General features: G+C 40.8%; 2 protein-coding genes across 2 annotated transcripts; one reads left to right on the top strand and one right to left on the bottom strand.

The window, feature by feature from the left end:
* The first annotated feature begins 253 nt into the window (after positions 1-253).
* Positions 254-2,108, top strand: fancf (FA complementation group F). Its single transcript, XM_086298935.1, has 2 exons — positions 254-331; positions 585-2,108. Exon 2 carries the CDS (start codon positions 637-639, stop codon positions 1,666-1,668), a length of 1,032 nt encoding a protein of 343 aa, XP_086155061.1. The 5' UTR covers positions 254-331; positions 585-636; the 3' UTR covers positions 1,669-2,108.
* Positions 2,109-6,202: 4,094 nt separating this feature from the next.
* On the bottom strand, positions 6,203-17,450 carry LOC147324824 (vesicular glutamate transporter 2.1-like). Its single transcript, XM_086298898.1, has 12 exons — positions 16,880-17,450; positions 15,223-15,478; positions 14,701-14,819; positions 13,688-13,802; positions 12,615-12,702; positions 12,332-12,418; positions 11,697-11,839; positions 11,459-11,608; positions 9,853-9,985; positions 9,656-9,766; positions 9,430-9,557; positions 6,203-9,081 (listed from the first exon to the last, which is right to left on the bottom strand). The coding sequence occupies exons 1-12, from the start codon at positions 16,963-16,965 to the stop codon at positions 8,752-8,754; spliced, it is 1,746 nt and encodes a 581-aa protein (XP_086155024.1). The 5' UTR covers positions 16,966-17,450; the 3' UTR covers positions 6,203-8,751.
* Between the last annotated feature and the right edge of the window lie 45 nt (positions 17,451-17,495).

Below are 17,495 nucleotides of genomic sequence, written 5' to 3'. Positions count from 1 at the left end.
TTTGACACTATCTTGCATTTGAGAATAAATTGAAATAATGAATGACGATCATTATTAATACATTAATTACGTGTTTCAGGTGTAGTCTTCCTAGTCAGAACACCCTTATGATGCTTTTTAATGTAAATGTGTGTGTAATCCATATAATAAATACACGTAAGCACAAAAATTCCGAGTTTGTGTGTACCGAACTCATTAACTCATTTTGTGGCGCTAAGATCACTTGATGTGCTTTTATTTTGAAGGGGATGAAATTATATTGGCACACTTGCGCACTAACGAGCGGTATATTCAACCGGAAAATCAAGCAGTAGAAACCGGCAACAGATATGTGAGTTTCTTCAACTTTCTCCGTGCTGTCATATTCATTTTTTATTGTAACGTCAGCTGTTATTGAAACCCACGTTACTCAAGAGGAATTATTTATTGAAGTGCGGCACCGGAAGTCTTGTTTTGCCATGCTAGTATGTTGACATCTTAGCTAACATGTAGCTAAACCGCTACATCTCAAATGCTATAGCAGTTTTTCAGCAGCATAGCGAAATTCAGATGATTCAGGTTCAGGCTGTAACCTTTCTCCTCAGTGGGTTTCCGAAGCCGGACTGAAGGCTGAACTCTGAATGCTGAGAGCGCCACATGGAGGCGGTGCTGAAAAACTTAGCTAGCACGGTGGAGATGCTGGCGGTGGCGGCGCAGAGCGATGCGGTGAATCACTGGGATAAACAAACTCTGTCCAGGGCGTTTCACTGGGCCCGGTACTGCGAGCACGTCTTCTCCAGGTTCCATAATAACGCCGCTATTAGGAGGATCATGGAGAAACAGCTGCAGCTCACAAACCAAACTCTGCGAGATACCATCCCCGGATACACCGAAGTCTCCTTCTCGGACCTCCCCCGGTGCCAGCACTTGTTGCTCGTCAGGTTGTTGAACAACCCAGAACTTCCTAGTTCTCTCATGAAGATCCTCTTTGACACAACGCGTCCTGTCAAGACGATGCACGGAGACTATGAGGACGTCACAGGTCTCTGCAGTCACATAGTTCAATGCAAATCAGTTTATAAGGTCCTGAGCCCCCTAGCTGATATGTCAGCCCTTGGTGCTGATGCTGAGGTGCAGGGGGAGATGCTGATGGAGAGGCTGGAGGCTCTGCTGAACCAAGGCAGTGAAACCTGCAGGGCAGAGCAATTTTTAGGCTCTGTTCTCCAGGGATGCGAAGGGGCATTGCAACAATTCTGTCTAGTCATCGCTGCAGCTCTGCTGACATCCAAAAGCTGTACTGCACAAACTGCTGCACATGATTTTCTCTTAGACTGGTTGCAAAAGAAACACAGCCTGCTGCAGTACATGTGTTCTCTACTGTCTCCTACACTTTTGAAAGACCTGGCAAAAGAACATCAGAAACTCAGAGATGCATCTTGTAATGTACTGAAAAAGTGGGCCTCGGAAATGGAATACAGCTTAAGTGACAGCGAATGGGTTCTAACCAGCACGGGTCCCGGAGTGTCCTTCAAGAAACTTACTGAGATCTTTCTGGCTTTATTCGATGCCAGTCCGTCTCTGAGGGGGGATGTAGAAAAAGAACTAAATGCTTTGAAGATTTCTGATGGAGACTTTGATGTCACAGGGCTGAGTGTGTGGGGAGACCTGCTGTCAGCTTTAAACATGTGACTGATGGTCTTGGAGCTTGAAAGATGATCAAATTGTGGCCAAATTCCTGTTTATATCTTGATATTGTCTATATTTTTCGGTATCAGAAAAAGCATATTAAACAGCTGACATCAGTTTTTTTTCTTAATGGTCACGTTGTTCTAACAATTGTAATGATATTTCTGTCAGTTTTGTTTAATTTTACCAAAGTGTGAGCATGACTGTGGGTTTATGAAATATTTAACATGTGAGAATTTCGGCTGGTGATGAGAAGAATTGTTCTAGCAGAGCAAAAAGTTTTAGGTTCTTCTTGAATGTTTTCCACCTTTGTTTACAGAAATGTGTTTCAGTACAATATTTGACTCATGTTGCACTTTTCCTCAGTTCATGTATCTAGACAAACACATAACTGCTAATTACAGATGCAGTAGAAAGATATAATAAAAATGGTCACTGTGGTGGCTCCTCTCAGACTGAAAATTTGTTGCAATATAGTAATTCTTGTTGAAATGTAAACATGTTTTTAATGATATATTGTGATAATTAGAATATTTGTGATGACTTCACTGTTGGTGAAATTGGCCAGATTGCTTATTATATGAGATTTTAATCTAGAAAAGTGGAAAAAGAGGCAGGACGAAGAACAGGGTGGGGCATATGATACAAGAACAATGGCAAATGAGATCCTGCTCTTGATGCTTCAGGAGTTAATCTCTATCTCTGGATTTATTGTTTTTAGTGTGTATATATATATATATATATATATATATATATATATATATATATATATATATATATATATATATATATATATATATATATAGTCAGTCCAGTTGGCTGTTTGTTGAACTTACTTGTTTGGACACATTATAGCTTTTGTGCTGCTTTGTAAACCGTGTCAGCACACGATCCGACTCACTTAAACCGAACGTACTTGTGAGACAGTAAACAGATGCCATGGGTCTTTGGAAGCTCAAGGTTTCATTCAGCCTCATAAATTTGATCCTAATACCAAGCCATTAGGAGCTGCGTTGTTTAAAATTATTCTGCAGCGGCTGATTTATGAGGACCTAAAAAGAAATTAAAGTTTAATTCCACATTATGCAGATCTGTGGAGAGAGATGGGTTTGATAATAAGCTCGGGGCTATAAGGAAATAGCAATAAGCAAAGCCAGCAAAAGCGCTGTGCAACCACGTACCCTTTCCTAACTCTACACACCTCAAATGATTTTCACTTTTTTTCACACCATCTGTCAGTAAAAGCCTCCAGCAGTGCTTGATCTAAACCTATACATTTGGATTGGCTTAATTCCAGTCATGTGACCTGACTGCCAATTTACACATCTCAGACCTTGCCCATGTGTCTGAGCGCTTGTGCAGCGAGGGATCAATTAGTCAGATCAGGCGTCTTCAATCAAACTCTGCACAATGGCTGGTGTGTGACATAACCCTGTCAGCGAATTAGAGCCCGGGCCACCGTGCGGAGGGAAACACCAACACAGCCACGGCTCATTTAACACACCGTGAAAGCAATTCTCGTAGAGACGGACGAGGGTCACTGAGTAAAGGGCAGCGCATACACAACCAGTTTATTTCCAGCCAGTGAAGAACATATGCCAACCAGCAACGACTGCAGAGATCTAACCTGCTCTTGTGTTATAAATGCATGCAAAAATAATTATGAATTTGTTGGGAGTGTGTTTAATTTACAAAATCTACAAAAATGCAGTTTCAGAGCACCATTCCACAAACTAACGAGAATTATCCACCTCTACTCTTTTAGCATGTAGCCATCGGGTGCTTCCACCCACAGTTATTTTCTTGTGTAGACTTTGTGGTTCTCACTCTGATTCACAGCCTTACACGTTACTGGCAGGGTGAGAGAGCTGCCATGGTGATGATTCAGATGTGTTACCATCTGACTCCAATAAGCCTACAAGAAAAGCAGCATTTTTAGTACTATGCCTATGCCAATCTAATATTTAATAAAACCATGTTTTACCCGTTATTTATAACAGTCTAAATCATACCCACATGTCTGGAAACCACTAAGAAGAAACTGCTTCTTTTGGCAGTCTGTAACACTATTTAGCTATTAAACATCCACCTATCCATCTATCTTCTGAATTGCTTATTTTATATTTGACCTCCAGCTGTTTGCAGCAAGCTAGTAAGCCTTTATTAGAACAGACTGAGAGTCGAAGTCAGCCGCTTACATCCAGCTTATTTAATTTAAATGTGTCATGCGCTTTATTAATTCAAAAGGACAAATGAGAAAACTTATAATTTCATACATGTGTATCAGTTCTGTCTGTTATAAAGAACATGCTCTAAGCAAAGAGTTGGATGATTGTCTTATCCTTCCTTATTTTACATTCCATCCGTCCAGCGTCACGTTTGTTCTCCAGCAGCGTGGGGGTAACAAACTGCAGTGAGACGTGCTGAGAGCGACTGCTGTCCTGCAGCTCCTGGAGGGTCATGAAGGATAACATTCATTAAAACTCAGATCCAGCCACCATCTGGTGGTGTAAATAGGGAGTCCTCTGAGGGGGTGGGCGCAGGAGGGTAGAGCCCTCCCTCGGCACGTGCCTAAGCCGCTCCAGTCTGGCCCCTTTTGTGTTTTCAGCGATGGATCACAGAGGCAGGAGAAACCCCTCCGCACACCTGTGTCCCACTCAGAGGATGACGACGATCAGCGACCACCGTCAGCAGGCACGCTGCTTAAATGGGTTTGATTATCATCATAACATCTTAAACTAAACATCTCTGAAGGTTGAACAAAGATAGTGGCAACAAATTTATTTCTTTGAGCGGCATGATGGATTATATAAATAAAGAAAAATTGTGTGCAGAAAAGCAAAGTGAAAATAAACCCTGCAAAATATTTTGTCTCATCACCTGCAAATTCTTCCACTCTCTTATTACGATTTCTTCCAGAGCTGACGGTGCTTTGTCAAAACACGACAAGTATCGTATTGGATCTTATCTTCCTTTGTCTGCTTCTGATACTATATCAGCGTGTATGAAGCTGTCAGTGTAATCCGATATGGAGGGGTGGGGGGTAGGGAAGTGGATGGACCTGTGATGGATTGCTTCAAATGTGACTGCACTTCCGTGGAAGGTGAAAAACAAAAGATAAATTAAATGTAGCAGTCTCTGTCTACTCCTCTCATCCTGGAAAATTCTCACCTTTGCATCCCCGTTTCTCTGACTCATTAGAGCAAATGCTATCAAATGTAATGCTAATGGATACAACTGGAAAGTACAGCAGAGATGATAGCACACCGTTGTAAAGCCGTTTTGCAGAGGGTTTCATTTAAAATCGTTTTTTTAATATAATATCTAAACGTTTAGGAGTCATGGTGGAAACACACCAGTCTTTTTTTTTGTGTGTGTGTATGTTCAAATTACATATGGTTTGTAGTGGGTGCAAAGTAGTGATATATAACATGTTATTTTGTGCAAATCCAATTTGAGCCAGCAAGATCTCCATTAATAAAGCAATTAACAAGAGAGAGGAAGGAGGTGTGTGGAAAAACCACTTGCCCCGGGGATGTGTATTGTCATGTCGGGGGGTGTTGTAAAACAGTAATTACTCCAATCCTGCCTTGAAATTTAGGCCTTAATTAATACCTGATGTTTTGGGGTATGAGGAATGTGAATTATACGTTAGGACTAAAAAAATATTGAGAATGCAGTGTGGAAAAAGAAATTGTCTGAGCTGCAGACTAGACGGGAGGATGGAGCAGGAGGATAATTGCATGCAGGGAGAGTCCCACAGGAGGCGTGCAACCCCGTCATCAAACACTCATTGTGGCTGGGCCTCATCCCATTACAGTCCCCCAGGAGCCAAAGTGCACCTGCCCCACAGACTGACAACTACTCAATCCCCCTCCACTCACCCTCCGGATTACACAACCAGACGAACATCACAGTGACCGAGCCGGAGATGCTGCAGAAATATAAAGAGTCAGTGATGCAGGCAGGTGAAGGCTGACAGACTTTCCACCTGTGAAAGAAATGCTGACAGAAGCTTTTTGCCCAATTACTGTGCATCCTAACGGGCACGTCACTGGTGTAACAGCCATGACGACTCCGGCTGGTTAGGCATGAGAAAACATGTTCCACGTGAGTGGTGACACAATTGTGTTTTCTGTCAAATTAACGTGCGCCAAGCAGGCGTGAGGGTTAATGGTTTCCCTCCTCGGCTGGGTGAATAATCAGGGGAGAAACTGAGATTTATTGTAATTGCTCCCCCTCCTGACAGTTGGGATGATTTAGACATGAAGCTGCTTCCTGTGATCCAACCATCAATTAAGGCGGTGAAAGGCTACTGTACTCTGAATGTCCATCACGGGCAGGAAACCAGTGCTTGACACAACCCTTCAGACGTCACGCCTTTCGAACGTTCCCTTCGGGTAAGAGGAGCGCTCCAAAGGTTTCACGTGCACGAGGCTACAGAGGTTTTCCCAGGACATTTTCACCTTGTGCTGCAGTAACAGGACAATGGAAATTCATACACTGCCATTCTTCAAGAAGCTGATCAGACTTCTGATGATGGAGTCAGTCATTCCTTTTATTTTGTGCTTTTCATAGTCTTATACACCAATAAGCTGGAGACGTACATGAATTATTTACCACAGTTATCAAGATTGCTTGCTTTACTTAGCAAACAGTTAAAAGAAAAAAATCTGTTACTGTTCAGTTTATCTTAAGAGAAAGAGAAGATGAGTCAGTGTTTATATTTTTAAAAAGTTGATCTTTAGAGCATTTTTCTTAGTACGAGTTGATTGTTCTAATCTGCATTTTTTTCAGCAACTCTACACAGATTATCTCCATAGATATCAATATGTCACTTGTTCTAATGTCATTGTACATTTTTATTCCTTTATGTTTTTATGCTTTAATTTTCCCTACCAGAGCTACTTATTTTATTGAGTTTTATCAGGTAAATTTTATGACAACAATATAAATATTTTTCAACCTTAAAGCTGCAAACAGTGACTACGACTACTATTGCTCTGTATATATATGTTTTTTTATTCTAACAAAAATGCATTAATAACTACTAAGGCGAATCATCAGTGCTGTTTAAATCTTTTAAACAGGAGCATTTTTTATCTTAAAATGCTAATGAATTCTAGAGCTAAACAATATTGATTCGTCTTGTGATTGGACATAATGAAGGAGCTGGGTCAATACCTTAATGTGCTACAGAGAACAGTGTTGAGCTCAAATGTGCAGAGAAGGAAATGGGTGTGTCTGAGACCGCACATTACAAACATTAAAATGTCATCACCTTTCCTTTCCTTTTTTTGTTTTTTCCTGATCTTTTTTCCTCTGAAACAGACCCAACCTGACTCCACATCAGCTTATTAAAATCAGAAGTCTCTGCAAAGATGTTAAATGGTGGTGGTGTGCATGGATGAAACAGTTTAGTAATGCTGTATCTCTTGCCTCTTACCAATTTCCAGGCTACAGGGTCCAGTGCTCTCCCCTAGACCCCAGAGACCTGTGCCATTGATTTACTAATGAGAAACTTGGAGAGAACAGGAGATGCTTGGCAGTGATTGGAGAATTGGTGGTTAACCGATTTGGCAGTCTGTCTCCCGTCAATGAGGACTAATGTATCATCCCATTTACACACGAGATAAAAATGACAAAAAATTACCTTTTTGATTACTTTTTTTTTTTTTTTTATAAAATGATATGAGTATTTTTTTTATAACACCTTTTGACATCAACATACCTCTTCATTAAACACAATATTAGAAGCCATAAAATCACATTTATCTGTTTACATAATCTTTAGGCACAAAGCCGTAATAGCATCTTTTGGTCATCATAAACATTCTTAAATATTCATATAGTTTAAACATCCTTGCAGATTTTTCATACAGCAAAATGAATCAAAGTGTTTAAACAGCAAATAAAGTCAGGTGGAAGAGCCATCTATTAATCCATGTGGTCCACTCATATGCGACGATATCAATGTGTCAATAAAGTACTTTTTGGTGACAATGACAATAACCAAGGGACACCAGGGGCTCACAAAACGTGGTTGTTCATACACAGCAGTGCATTCCTCCTGCGTCATGAGCACTAAAGCTGGGGATCTCCAGACACTAATTGTAATTTGTTAAAACACACACCTTAATGTTGATCATCACATGACTCCAAAAACAATTACAGTTAAGATACAGCAAGCCAGTGTCACGTTACAAAACAGAATGTAATGGGTGGCAGCTGGTACACAGAATTTATTGCAGTGCACACCAAACATCAATAGTCAATGTTTTCTGAGCAGCAGTTGCCTTCACAACTTTTTTGATTTGTCTCACGTCACGACCGGAACCTGATTACGAAAATTCCTCTTATTATTTATAATGGCGGGAGACGCTTGAATCTAAGAACAAAGAAGTAGGCTGAATGAGGACTATTGGTGGCTGTGAGGCGGCCGCGTCTGAAACATTGATCTGAGCAAAAGTCATGCAACAAACACACACTAAAACTCTACGGTTCAACTTCACTCACGCTATTTTTGTCTTATATTGTGTTACAGGCCTCACTCGAGAAGAAGAAGACCTTTTTTGCAAGCAGACGTCTCCCTGAAGAGGTACTGTCCATGAAAAATATGGCCTTTTATATTAATGTTCACACAGATCAACGACCCAAAATTCACAATAGTCTCACAGAAACAGTATGCAGGTATATACAGTACATAAAACATATTTGAGAAACAGAATCTTGTTTTTAGAATACTTTCATAGTTTCAGTGCAATCAGAGTAGTATTTCAGAGAAAGACCCTACATGATGGTCGACTGCAGTTTCGTCTGGCTTGTCTTGTTCAAGTAGATTGATGAGCTTTGGGTCCTAAATAGTACGACTGCTGTCTGTATAGTGAAGCCCTACTGTAGGTACATGTGATGAGAAACATGAGGCTCTAATGAGGATTGTTCTGCATTGCAACTACTTCTTTACAGTGGCTTTTGAATCTTCTTTTACTTTAACATACAGAATGGATTTAAACATCTAATATAATGCTTGTGCAACTGGTGATGATGAGTCTGTTTTCGTGGGCAGACTCACCACAACTGTCTGGTTTAAGAGTAGCCGCGCTGGGTGTACATCTTTCCCGCTGGCTCCTGTACGTATTCCTCCGTTTTATCCCAGTCCTGCACCCAGCCTCCGTTCAGCTGCCCCGTGGCCCCGTAGCTTTTAGCCGGACCTCCCATCGCACCGTATCCCTGGGTGATGTCGCCCGTCTCCTCTGCCAGCTCGTCCTCATCTATAAAACCGCACTTCTCTTCGCTGGTTTCTTCAGGGTCAGCCCATGGCTGTTTCTCCCCCGATGCGAAGAGCCCGTAAAATATCACGCCTCCGTAATGCACGAGAGAAGCAATGAGGAAGACATACTGCCACTCTTCACGAGTCTGGGAAATGGACAAAGGTTGGAGCCAGGCTGAGTCCCTTTGTAAAGTTTTAGGTTATATCATAGAACAGATGTGCTCTTCTAACTTGCTCAGATTAGGCAGAACAAATACGCCACAACTGCACCAGTGGTTTGCATTTAAGTAAATAAAAATATGAGGGTAAGGATCAGGCACAGAGGGGATTGGTCATATTTTGGGCATAATGAGAGGGTTTGCTACAGTAAGGAAAGCTCTGTGATCCAGGTTTAAATGATTACACTATTAAACAGTAGACTAGGATCAGGAGATGGCTGTGGGCTTTAAAAACTCAAACAAAAATATGTTTGTTGTTGCCTGATTACGACTCACCTTGTTTTTTGTCATTGCTCCCACTATAAGAGGGCAGACCATCCCTGACAGTGTTCCCACGCCATTGGAAATGCCCATGAGGATGCTGGCATAGCGAGGGGCGATGTCTAGATGGTTCACGTTGAAACCTGCAACCAAACGAAACAAGGAGACTTCCTGAGTCTGCTGCTGATTCACATTGAGGTGGGATCAAATATGAACAATACATCGTTGTTTTAGGACTCACCTGATATTGCAAAACCGCTAAATCCCACCGCCAGAACTAAGAAAGAGATGGCCACCCCCTTACTGTGGGAATACCCAACCACTAGTAAAAGAGTAGCCTCCATGCCAAAGCCTGAAAACAGCAGGAAAAGAGTTAAGTCATGAACTGATGAGGAGTACTTCAAAGAACTGACAAAAATCTCACGATTAAGACCTCACCTCCACAGTTCATGATTTTGCGGACCGTAGTGGTGGACATGATGTTGTGGGTTCGCAGGTAGTCTGCTAGCTGACCTCCTAAAGGCACGATGATGGTCATGACCAAGTGAGGGAGAGCTGACACGATTCCAACCTGGGAAAGCATCAAATACTTTTCTGAAGCAGCTCCAACAGCAGCAGAGCAGCTGTCACAACAAGAAGGGGATTCTCTCAGTCTCAGAGCAAATCTCAGCCTCTGCTGTAACCTCTTGGCTCCTCTATCACATGTCAGCAATAATTCACCACATTAATATCAGAAACTCATCCTCAGCCTGAATTGCATCTGTCAGAGCAGCCTGAGTGATGCTTTACACTCTCGCTGGAGCTCAGAGGACTGGGGTAATTTGAGACTGGCTGCTTTCTTTTTACATATATGACACATGAGGACAGGTAAAAACAACAAATCACAGCATTTTCTAAAGCAAGTTGTCCCAAAATTGCAAATGTAAATATCCATTAAACTTCAGAATTATTGTTTAATTTTTATATATGTTCTTTTTTAAATATAAAACAAAATATCTTTTGTTTTATATTGTTCTTTTTTTTTTAAATCCATGGTTATACATTTAAAATTAGGAAATTATTTCCATTGAGGTTGAGCAAATATAATAATGGTTCAACAGAAACAAACTTTCTTCATATATTACTTTTTAAGATGATATCGTTTAGCCTGCTGCATTGTATTAGCAGCTAAACGTACAATTATACACGTGGGTCTACCATTCCAGCCTAATTTAACCCTGGGGTGACAATTATTAATACAATCTAAAATGCAATAGTACTTAAAAGAAACCAGGAACAAATGTTGCACCTTGAGGCAACTTTTGTTGTGATTTGATGCTATATGAATAAAATCGCATGGCTTTAATTACATTTATACCATTTAGACCCAAACTTTCTTTTAAACTGAGTTATTATTTACTTAGCTGCCAAAGGGAGTCGTTAGCGGCTGAAATCTAATCAAAGAGGTTGATGTGCCAAGTAGGGTATAATATGTTTTAAGTACTTTATGGCTGCTTTAAACACCTTTGCCCATCTGTGAGTGAAAACTATAATGAGAGTGAACTAAAATAGTAAAAGCTGTGGGTGAAATTTTAAGCTTTTCACCCACAGCTTTGTGGGTGAAAAGCTAAAGGAAGCCAAAAATTCTCTGTAGGTTTCTAAGTATAAACAAAATCTTTATTATTGTCACACTGTTTTAATATTTTCATCCAGTTATGTTACTCGAATAAATTTCAGTTATGGCCAGTTTGGTATGTTTATCCCTGTGGTTCTGAAATCATGGGTTGAGCCCCACTGGTGAGGCATAGGGTCACTGCAGTGGCTGCATGGTGAACCCTCTTTTTGGTTTCCGGAGTTGGGATACCTTTGTTCAGCTAGAAAATGAAAACATTTAGTCTTTAAGAATAAATACATGACATTAGATGGCTGGCATAACAACAAAATGGACCTGTTATGCCTTTTTTAGAAGCAATTATAGCATCTTTTTTTTTGGAAATTTGATGGTGAGATCAGATGAGACATTTTAGGCCTAATAATAGACTTTATGAAGCATAAATTTACTCACCTTGCTGATCTCAAAGCCAAAAACTTCTTCAAAGTATGCAGGCTGACTGATGAGAAGCAGATAAAAGGTCCAGCTTCTGCAGAAGTTGGCCACAATGATTGCATAGACAGGCATAGAAGAGAAGAATTTCCTCCAGGGAGTCTTGAATTTCTGTTGAAGCAACGTGACAAATGCTAAATCAGCCTGAGCAGTGTTTGGTGTGGCATCAGAAATCAGAAGATACAGACTGAGCACCCACCTCCATCGCACCCATGAGCTGGGCACTTTCGCCAATGCTCTCCTCGATGTAACGGCGCTCCTCCTCGGTGATTGTTGGATGTTCTGCCGGGCTTTCATAGGACACCAAAATCCAGAACATGTACCAAAATATCCCAAAGGTTCCTGAACAAATCAAACACATCAGTCATTAAAAAAAACTTCAGATGATACAGATCCACAGAACGTAAAATTCAAGCGGAGATTTAGCTGCTGTCAAAATCAGAATACAAAAGTCTGAAGTTTGGTTAATTCTGTACAAAATAATGGAAAACAAACATATATACTATCTGATTTAATGGGTTAGTCATAATAATGCTTGGGCTTATTTCAGAAGTTTAGAGAGTATATATTAGTTAGATAGTTGCATGCATAGACAGACATGGGAGAGGCAGTGAACTGACTCACCGGTGTCAGTTATATAACATTGACTTTGTAGACTTTGCTAACTTTATCTAATAAGCCCACATGAGACTGTAGCAGCACAAGAAAAATGCACAGAATTGAACTGTATGGCATTTATGGCTAAGAAAAAACCCAACTGTTACATTATTTCTACCTTTACATGGAACAGAGTGTCCTTTTAAGGTGAAGTCAGTCAGATAAAGCAGTACTTACCATACACATAGAAGACAGAGGACCATCCAGTATACTGGACCAGGATCCCAGCCAGAGGCATGGCGATCACTGCGCCGGCGTATGATCCTGAAGAGGACAAATTGTCATAACTGAGCAGAAAGCGATCTGTGTTTGTATTTAGTTACAAAGGTGTTCACTTCTTGTTTGCACACCTTTTAGGCACAGTGGTATGTAACCCTAAACCTGCACTCAAGTGTATAAAGTAACGTGATGATGCATGATAATGACGAGCCAATCTTGCTTTTGTGTGTCTGTTTTGTACCACAAAACGAGATGGTTGCCAGACGACTTCTTTCCAGCGGCGGAGCCCATTTACTCCAGATCCCGTGGCAGGCCGGGTAAGTCACTCCCTGTATGGTGAATGAAAAACACAACATTACAGCAACAGTAAGATCAGACAGCGATTGTTTCCCACCAGCTTTAACATACTTGTTTTGACAGCGTAAAAGCACAACATGCTTAATTTGCTAATTTCATCAAAACTGTAGCTGTTTTCACAATTAATGAAAATATATTCTGCTTGATTGACGCCGTCTCTTCTTTTTTGCCAGAGACTTACAAGTCAAATTGCAGTTAATAACAAATAAACTGACATGCATTGTAGCTGATCTTTCTAATAGAGACTAATGGCTTAGGTGTGAGTCAGTGCAAATTCAAGCTGACTGCCCACTTCATGAAAAAAAAAAAAGAAGCCCTGGATTGTTCCCATTAAATCTTCATTACACACTAAGTGGCATACAATCAACTATTGATAGACACAAATTGCTGAGGCTTGCAGTGGGAGACACCCTGAAATGCTAATGTTTAATTTGTAGTAATAAGCCATGGCGCTGAACGCAGGCAGCTCCCTCTCTGAATGGTCATGAGCAGCAACTGAAACTACAGTTTGGAGCTAAACAAAACAACAAAAGAAGATGACCTTCAAACTAATAATAGCGTCTCTCCCTCTGAAATCATTCCCCTTCTTGAGCTGCGGGAGCCGCCCGCATCAAGTGGTTTTTATCTCTTTTGTTCATTGTGTTTCTATGTGAACATGGAGCTCTCTAAGCCAGGCAAGCCAGTACACATAAGCCCTGCTATTCAGGGTTTTACTTTGTTTGACGATTGTGTACTAATATGTGTACAGTATAATGAATAGAGCTTCCTTTTTTTTCAGCAGAAATCCAAATAGAGAGCAGCAGGCTTGAATAGAAACAGAAGATTGCTGTAAAACCTGGCTGAAAACAGAATGTCAGGACAATTTCATTAGGAAGGGGTCAAACTCAGCTCCTGGTTTGATAATGAGGCATCATCCTTGAGTGTTTTAAAGGTCAAAACCAAATTGTGCATCAGTACCTCCACCAACCCTTGTAATATCCTCACAAAGATGACACATCCGTAGTGGACCCGGGCGGCAGAGGGAATGAACATGTTCAGGGTAGATGTCAGCACGATGGCAGCACCAAAAACTCTGGATAAACAGCATTACAAGATTATTTGTCAAATTTGTATCAAAATGAAATCTGTATGTGGCTCAAGGAAAAGAAAAGCGGGGTCTGCATCTTTTTGATCAACTGCAAATATCAGTAAACAGTAGACTGAATCCTATATTTTAAATTTTTATAATATAGTGGAAGAATAAACACTCATAATCAAGACAAACCAGTCCTAATTGGGTGCCACACACAAAAGCGCGCACACAACAGGCTGTTATTCGGTTTCCAGGGGAGTGAGGACAGGAGGTGTTTGCAGCAGAAGGCGTCAGAGGGCTCAGCTGACTTGGTATGATGAAGCTCTTCAAAGATTCATTTAGATTCAGTTTTAACAATCCTGTAATGTTAATGTAATAAGGACCCATGCTGCGAGCTTAGCGCACTTTATTTTTCCTTGCATCTCCTTCTTTCTGCAGTATCTGTCTACACTGCGCTCTAATATTGATCGATAGTTTAACCGTTTTTTTTTTTTAAAGAATGATCGTTTTGTATATTTATCTATATTTCCAGTCAGCTGCTAATGAAATAATAAGGTATAGAAGTGGGACGCGGTGGTTGAAATCACGCTACAATCTTTGCTTAGAAGCACTTCGCACACAGGGCTTTGGCCGGTGTGGTTGCCATGCCTCTGAACATAAAGGATTAGACACGGTGGTCCCGTGGGAGCTCATTAACATGAGGAGGCACGCCTGGCGGGCATCAGCCAAATCCCCAGTTTATCTGCAGGTTTCTCCAAACCTACTGGTTTGCCAACAAGTCTGCACACTAAATTATACATTTTTTGTTCGTAGATACAATGGGAAATCAGTAGGAAACCGATATTTCCTAAATATAATCTCCTCAAAGACCTAACTCAAAAAATGTGTATAGTTTTACCTGTTTGCAGCCAGCCTGGAGGAGATGTACCCTCCTGGAATCTGAGTAACTATGTAGCCCCAGAAGAAGGAACCGTGAATCATCCCCACAGTCTCCGGGTCCCAGTTGAATTTCGCTTTCTTTCAGGCACATAAAAATAAAAACAAAATTACGTCTCTTTTAATTCGCTGTAGTGTGTATCGCAGTGAGATCACTTTTTCGTTTTTTTCCCTAAGTGGTAAGTGTTACAGGAGAGAAATATTTGCAGAAAGGTGTATATAAAATGTAATGCTTCGCAGTGAAATTGACCTCTGTGATTATCTAAAATGATTTTTTTTTAAAAATCACAATTTCCAATAAATTTACAACAAAAAAGCGCAAACTATACTCATTTTGCTAATTACTCTGTTTAACACATGAAAGGCACTTGAAAGGGACAACAGACTCAGTTCTATCTCACCACCTATCACACATAAGAGGGTGGGGTAGGGTGGGGTGCAGGATGGGGTTCATGGTGAATGAAGAGGCGGGGTTTACAGGCACCTCTTTGATGATTATCTTCCCGTTTTGGTGGATTGTGCTGTTATTGACCATGCTGACGATGGCCACACCCAAGTTACACCGGATACCGAAGGAGATGCAGAAGCCGAGCCCGCTCAGCATAGCGATGATGTATCTGCGCGGCAGCCCGAAGCACGTGCAGTCACACAGGGGCGTCTTCCGCTCCTCGTCCGCTCGCGGTCTCCCATCCTCCGTCAGCTCGATCGCTTCACCTGTTTGCTGCCGCTTTTCGAGTCTCCTGCATTTCGATTATATAATACTCATTTTTTTAGGTGATTCATATGTTCAAAGCCGGCGTGAAGGGATGATAACAAAGTACCAGCCAGATACTGTGTTTAAAGAAAGAAAACAGTATTTTTAAAAAAAAAATATATATATATATATATATATTTTTTTTTTTTTAATGGATTTTTAAGCCAGATCAGCAGAAATAATTCCCCTGGAAATACCCAACACTGCTTCTTCGCGTTTATGAATGAGAATTTCATTTCAACTCCAGGCCCTGTCAGTGGCTCTAATTTATTCTTTAATCTGACACAGGCCTCCAAACGCCTGCACACTCTTCATGAGGGGGGAAATATCCTGTTATAATTTTTTCTTGACTTGTTGAAAGGAAAGGATGAATGGAATCGAGGAGAAAAAGATGACCTTCATACCGCATTGCAGTATCATCTGCATCAGCGCTGTTTGCAGTTAAATTTCGCCCTATATATGTTTTTTATTAAATATTTAATTAGCTGCCATAAATCCGGTGTAGGGATTTCGCTTTGGCTCCAATTCGGGAATTTTCACCGAAATTTAAGGTGGATTTAAAAACCCTGACATGCGAAGGCCTCATCCGGTGAAATGACTGGCCTAGCTACAGCTTAAATCAAACAGATTTGAGTCACGTTTTTTTTTCTGTGCTACAGCTTCTAAAAATCATTTCTGGTTCAGCAAATAAACGAATAAGGCTCAAAAGAGTTCCAAACATATGCAGACCCAGATTAAAACCTTCGTATTTCTTTTGGAATACTTGTCGAAGATTTGTTTTTGCTGCCATAATATAATTTATAATTCCCAATGAGAATTAAAAAGAAAAAATAAATAAATAATAATTCGCTTCTATTCCACCACATCCTGCTTCCCTGCTCCAAATCTAAACGGGTGCTGTTTCCTTTGTAGTCAGCCATCAGTTTCACCCGAGCCACGTTTCATGCAGCTCTTCGTGGCCGTTAAAGAATATAGGAAGTCAGTTGATATGAAGTTCATCTATCTTGAAGTAATACAGATGAATACGTGAGGTAATAGATATCCTCCGACCTTGTGTCACGACTCGTTCTGTTTCATTAATTATTAAAAAACACCCACAGCTGCTGGTGGAGGGGGACCGTCCTCCAGGGAAATATCTGATCCTTAAATATTCGGGCCACACGACTCTGCTCTCAGCACCCTGTTCGTGATTCACCTCATAAAGATGAGATTTACCTTTTTTCTTTAAAAAAAAAAAACTGTAATAATTGTAATGCAGTAATAAGCACATTCAAAGCCAGTGCACGTTTTCTTTGTCTGTGTCATCTAATCATTTGGACGTATTTTCTATTTTAATTGATCCTTCCAAAACTAATTCTGCGATTAAAAGAGATGTACAATTTCTTACCTGTACAGAGCCCCGAGGGCCTTTCCTGCCATTTGTTTCATCCCCTCTTTACTGGTGGGGAGAGCTTTCTCCTTTCCTGGCTCCATATCCAAATTATCTTCTGAAAACAATTTCTACAATACTATAACAAATATAAGTGCAGCATTAAAAAGCATATTGTTAAGATATTAATCCAGAAATAAGGCGCCTATTTCTCTTCAGCGAAAAGCATGTGTCCAGTAGAAACAAACTAAAAAATAAAATAGATGCGCCAGAAAAAAAAATGGAGAAAGACGAGAGAGGCGTTCAGTCTGAAAGGGTTGCTTTCACAGTCACAAAACAGCAGTCAAATAAGTCCGCTTTTGCCTTGCGCAATGTTAATCCGTGCAGTGCCATCTTAAGATCCAGCCCGCGATAAGAAAAAGGCACCACCGAAGATCACAACTTGGATTTTTTTCTCCTCCTTTTTTATTGTTCTATTATTTGAGAAACTGAGGTGGGATTGTGGAGAGCTTGAGCCGGCGGAGATGATCGGAGCTCAGGTCTAACCTGAGGTGGGGGAATCTCCGGTGTGGGTGCAGCTGGACGAGGTTTCAGCACCGCGGACAGCGCACAGCTCATCTACCTGTCAGCAGCT

The sequence above is a fragment of the Aulonocara sp. 'chitande type north' Nkhata Bay genome, linkage group LG7 (assembly GCF_057382095.1).
Source record: "Aulonocara sp. 'chitande type north' Nkhata Bay isolate Kocher_YH1m ecotype deep benthic linkage group LG7, A_spYH_male_GT1.1, whole genome shotgun sequence".
Lineage (NCBI taxonomy): Eukaryota > Metazoa > Chordata > Actinopteri > Cichliformes > Cichlidae > Aulonocara > Aulonocara sp. 'chitande type north' Nkhata Bay.
The sequence above is the reverse complement of the archived record's forward strand: the minus strand, read 5'-3'. Positions and strand labels throughout refer to the sequence as shown.

Bases quoted from the DNA above. Each gene is read 5' to 3' on its own strand.
- LOC147324824 (XM_086298898.1), bottom strand. From the start codon at position 16,965: ATGGAGCCAGGAAAGGAGAAAGCTCTCCCCACCAGTAAAGAGGGGATG. The intron at 15,479-16,879 runs GTAAGAAATTGT...ATCGAAATGCAG, and splicing joins GCCCTCGGGGCTCTGTACAG to GAGACTCGAAAAGCGGCAGC. The intron at 9,986-11,458 runs GTGAGTAAATTT...ATGCTTTCCCAG, and splicing joins TTGGCTTTGAGATCAGCAAG to GTTGGAATCGTGTCAGCTCT.
- fancf (XM_086298935.1), top strand. From the start codon at position 637: ATGGAGGCGGTGCTGAAAAACTTAGCTAGCACGGTGGAGATGCTGGCG.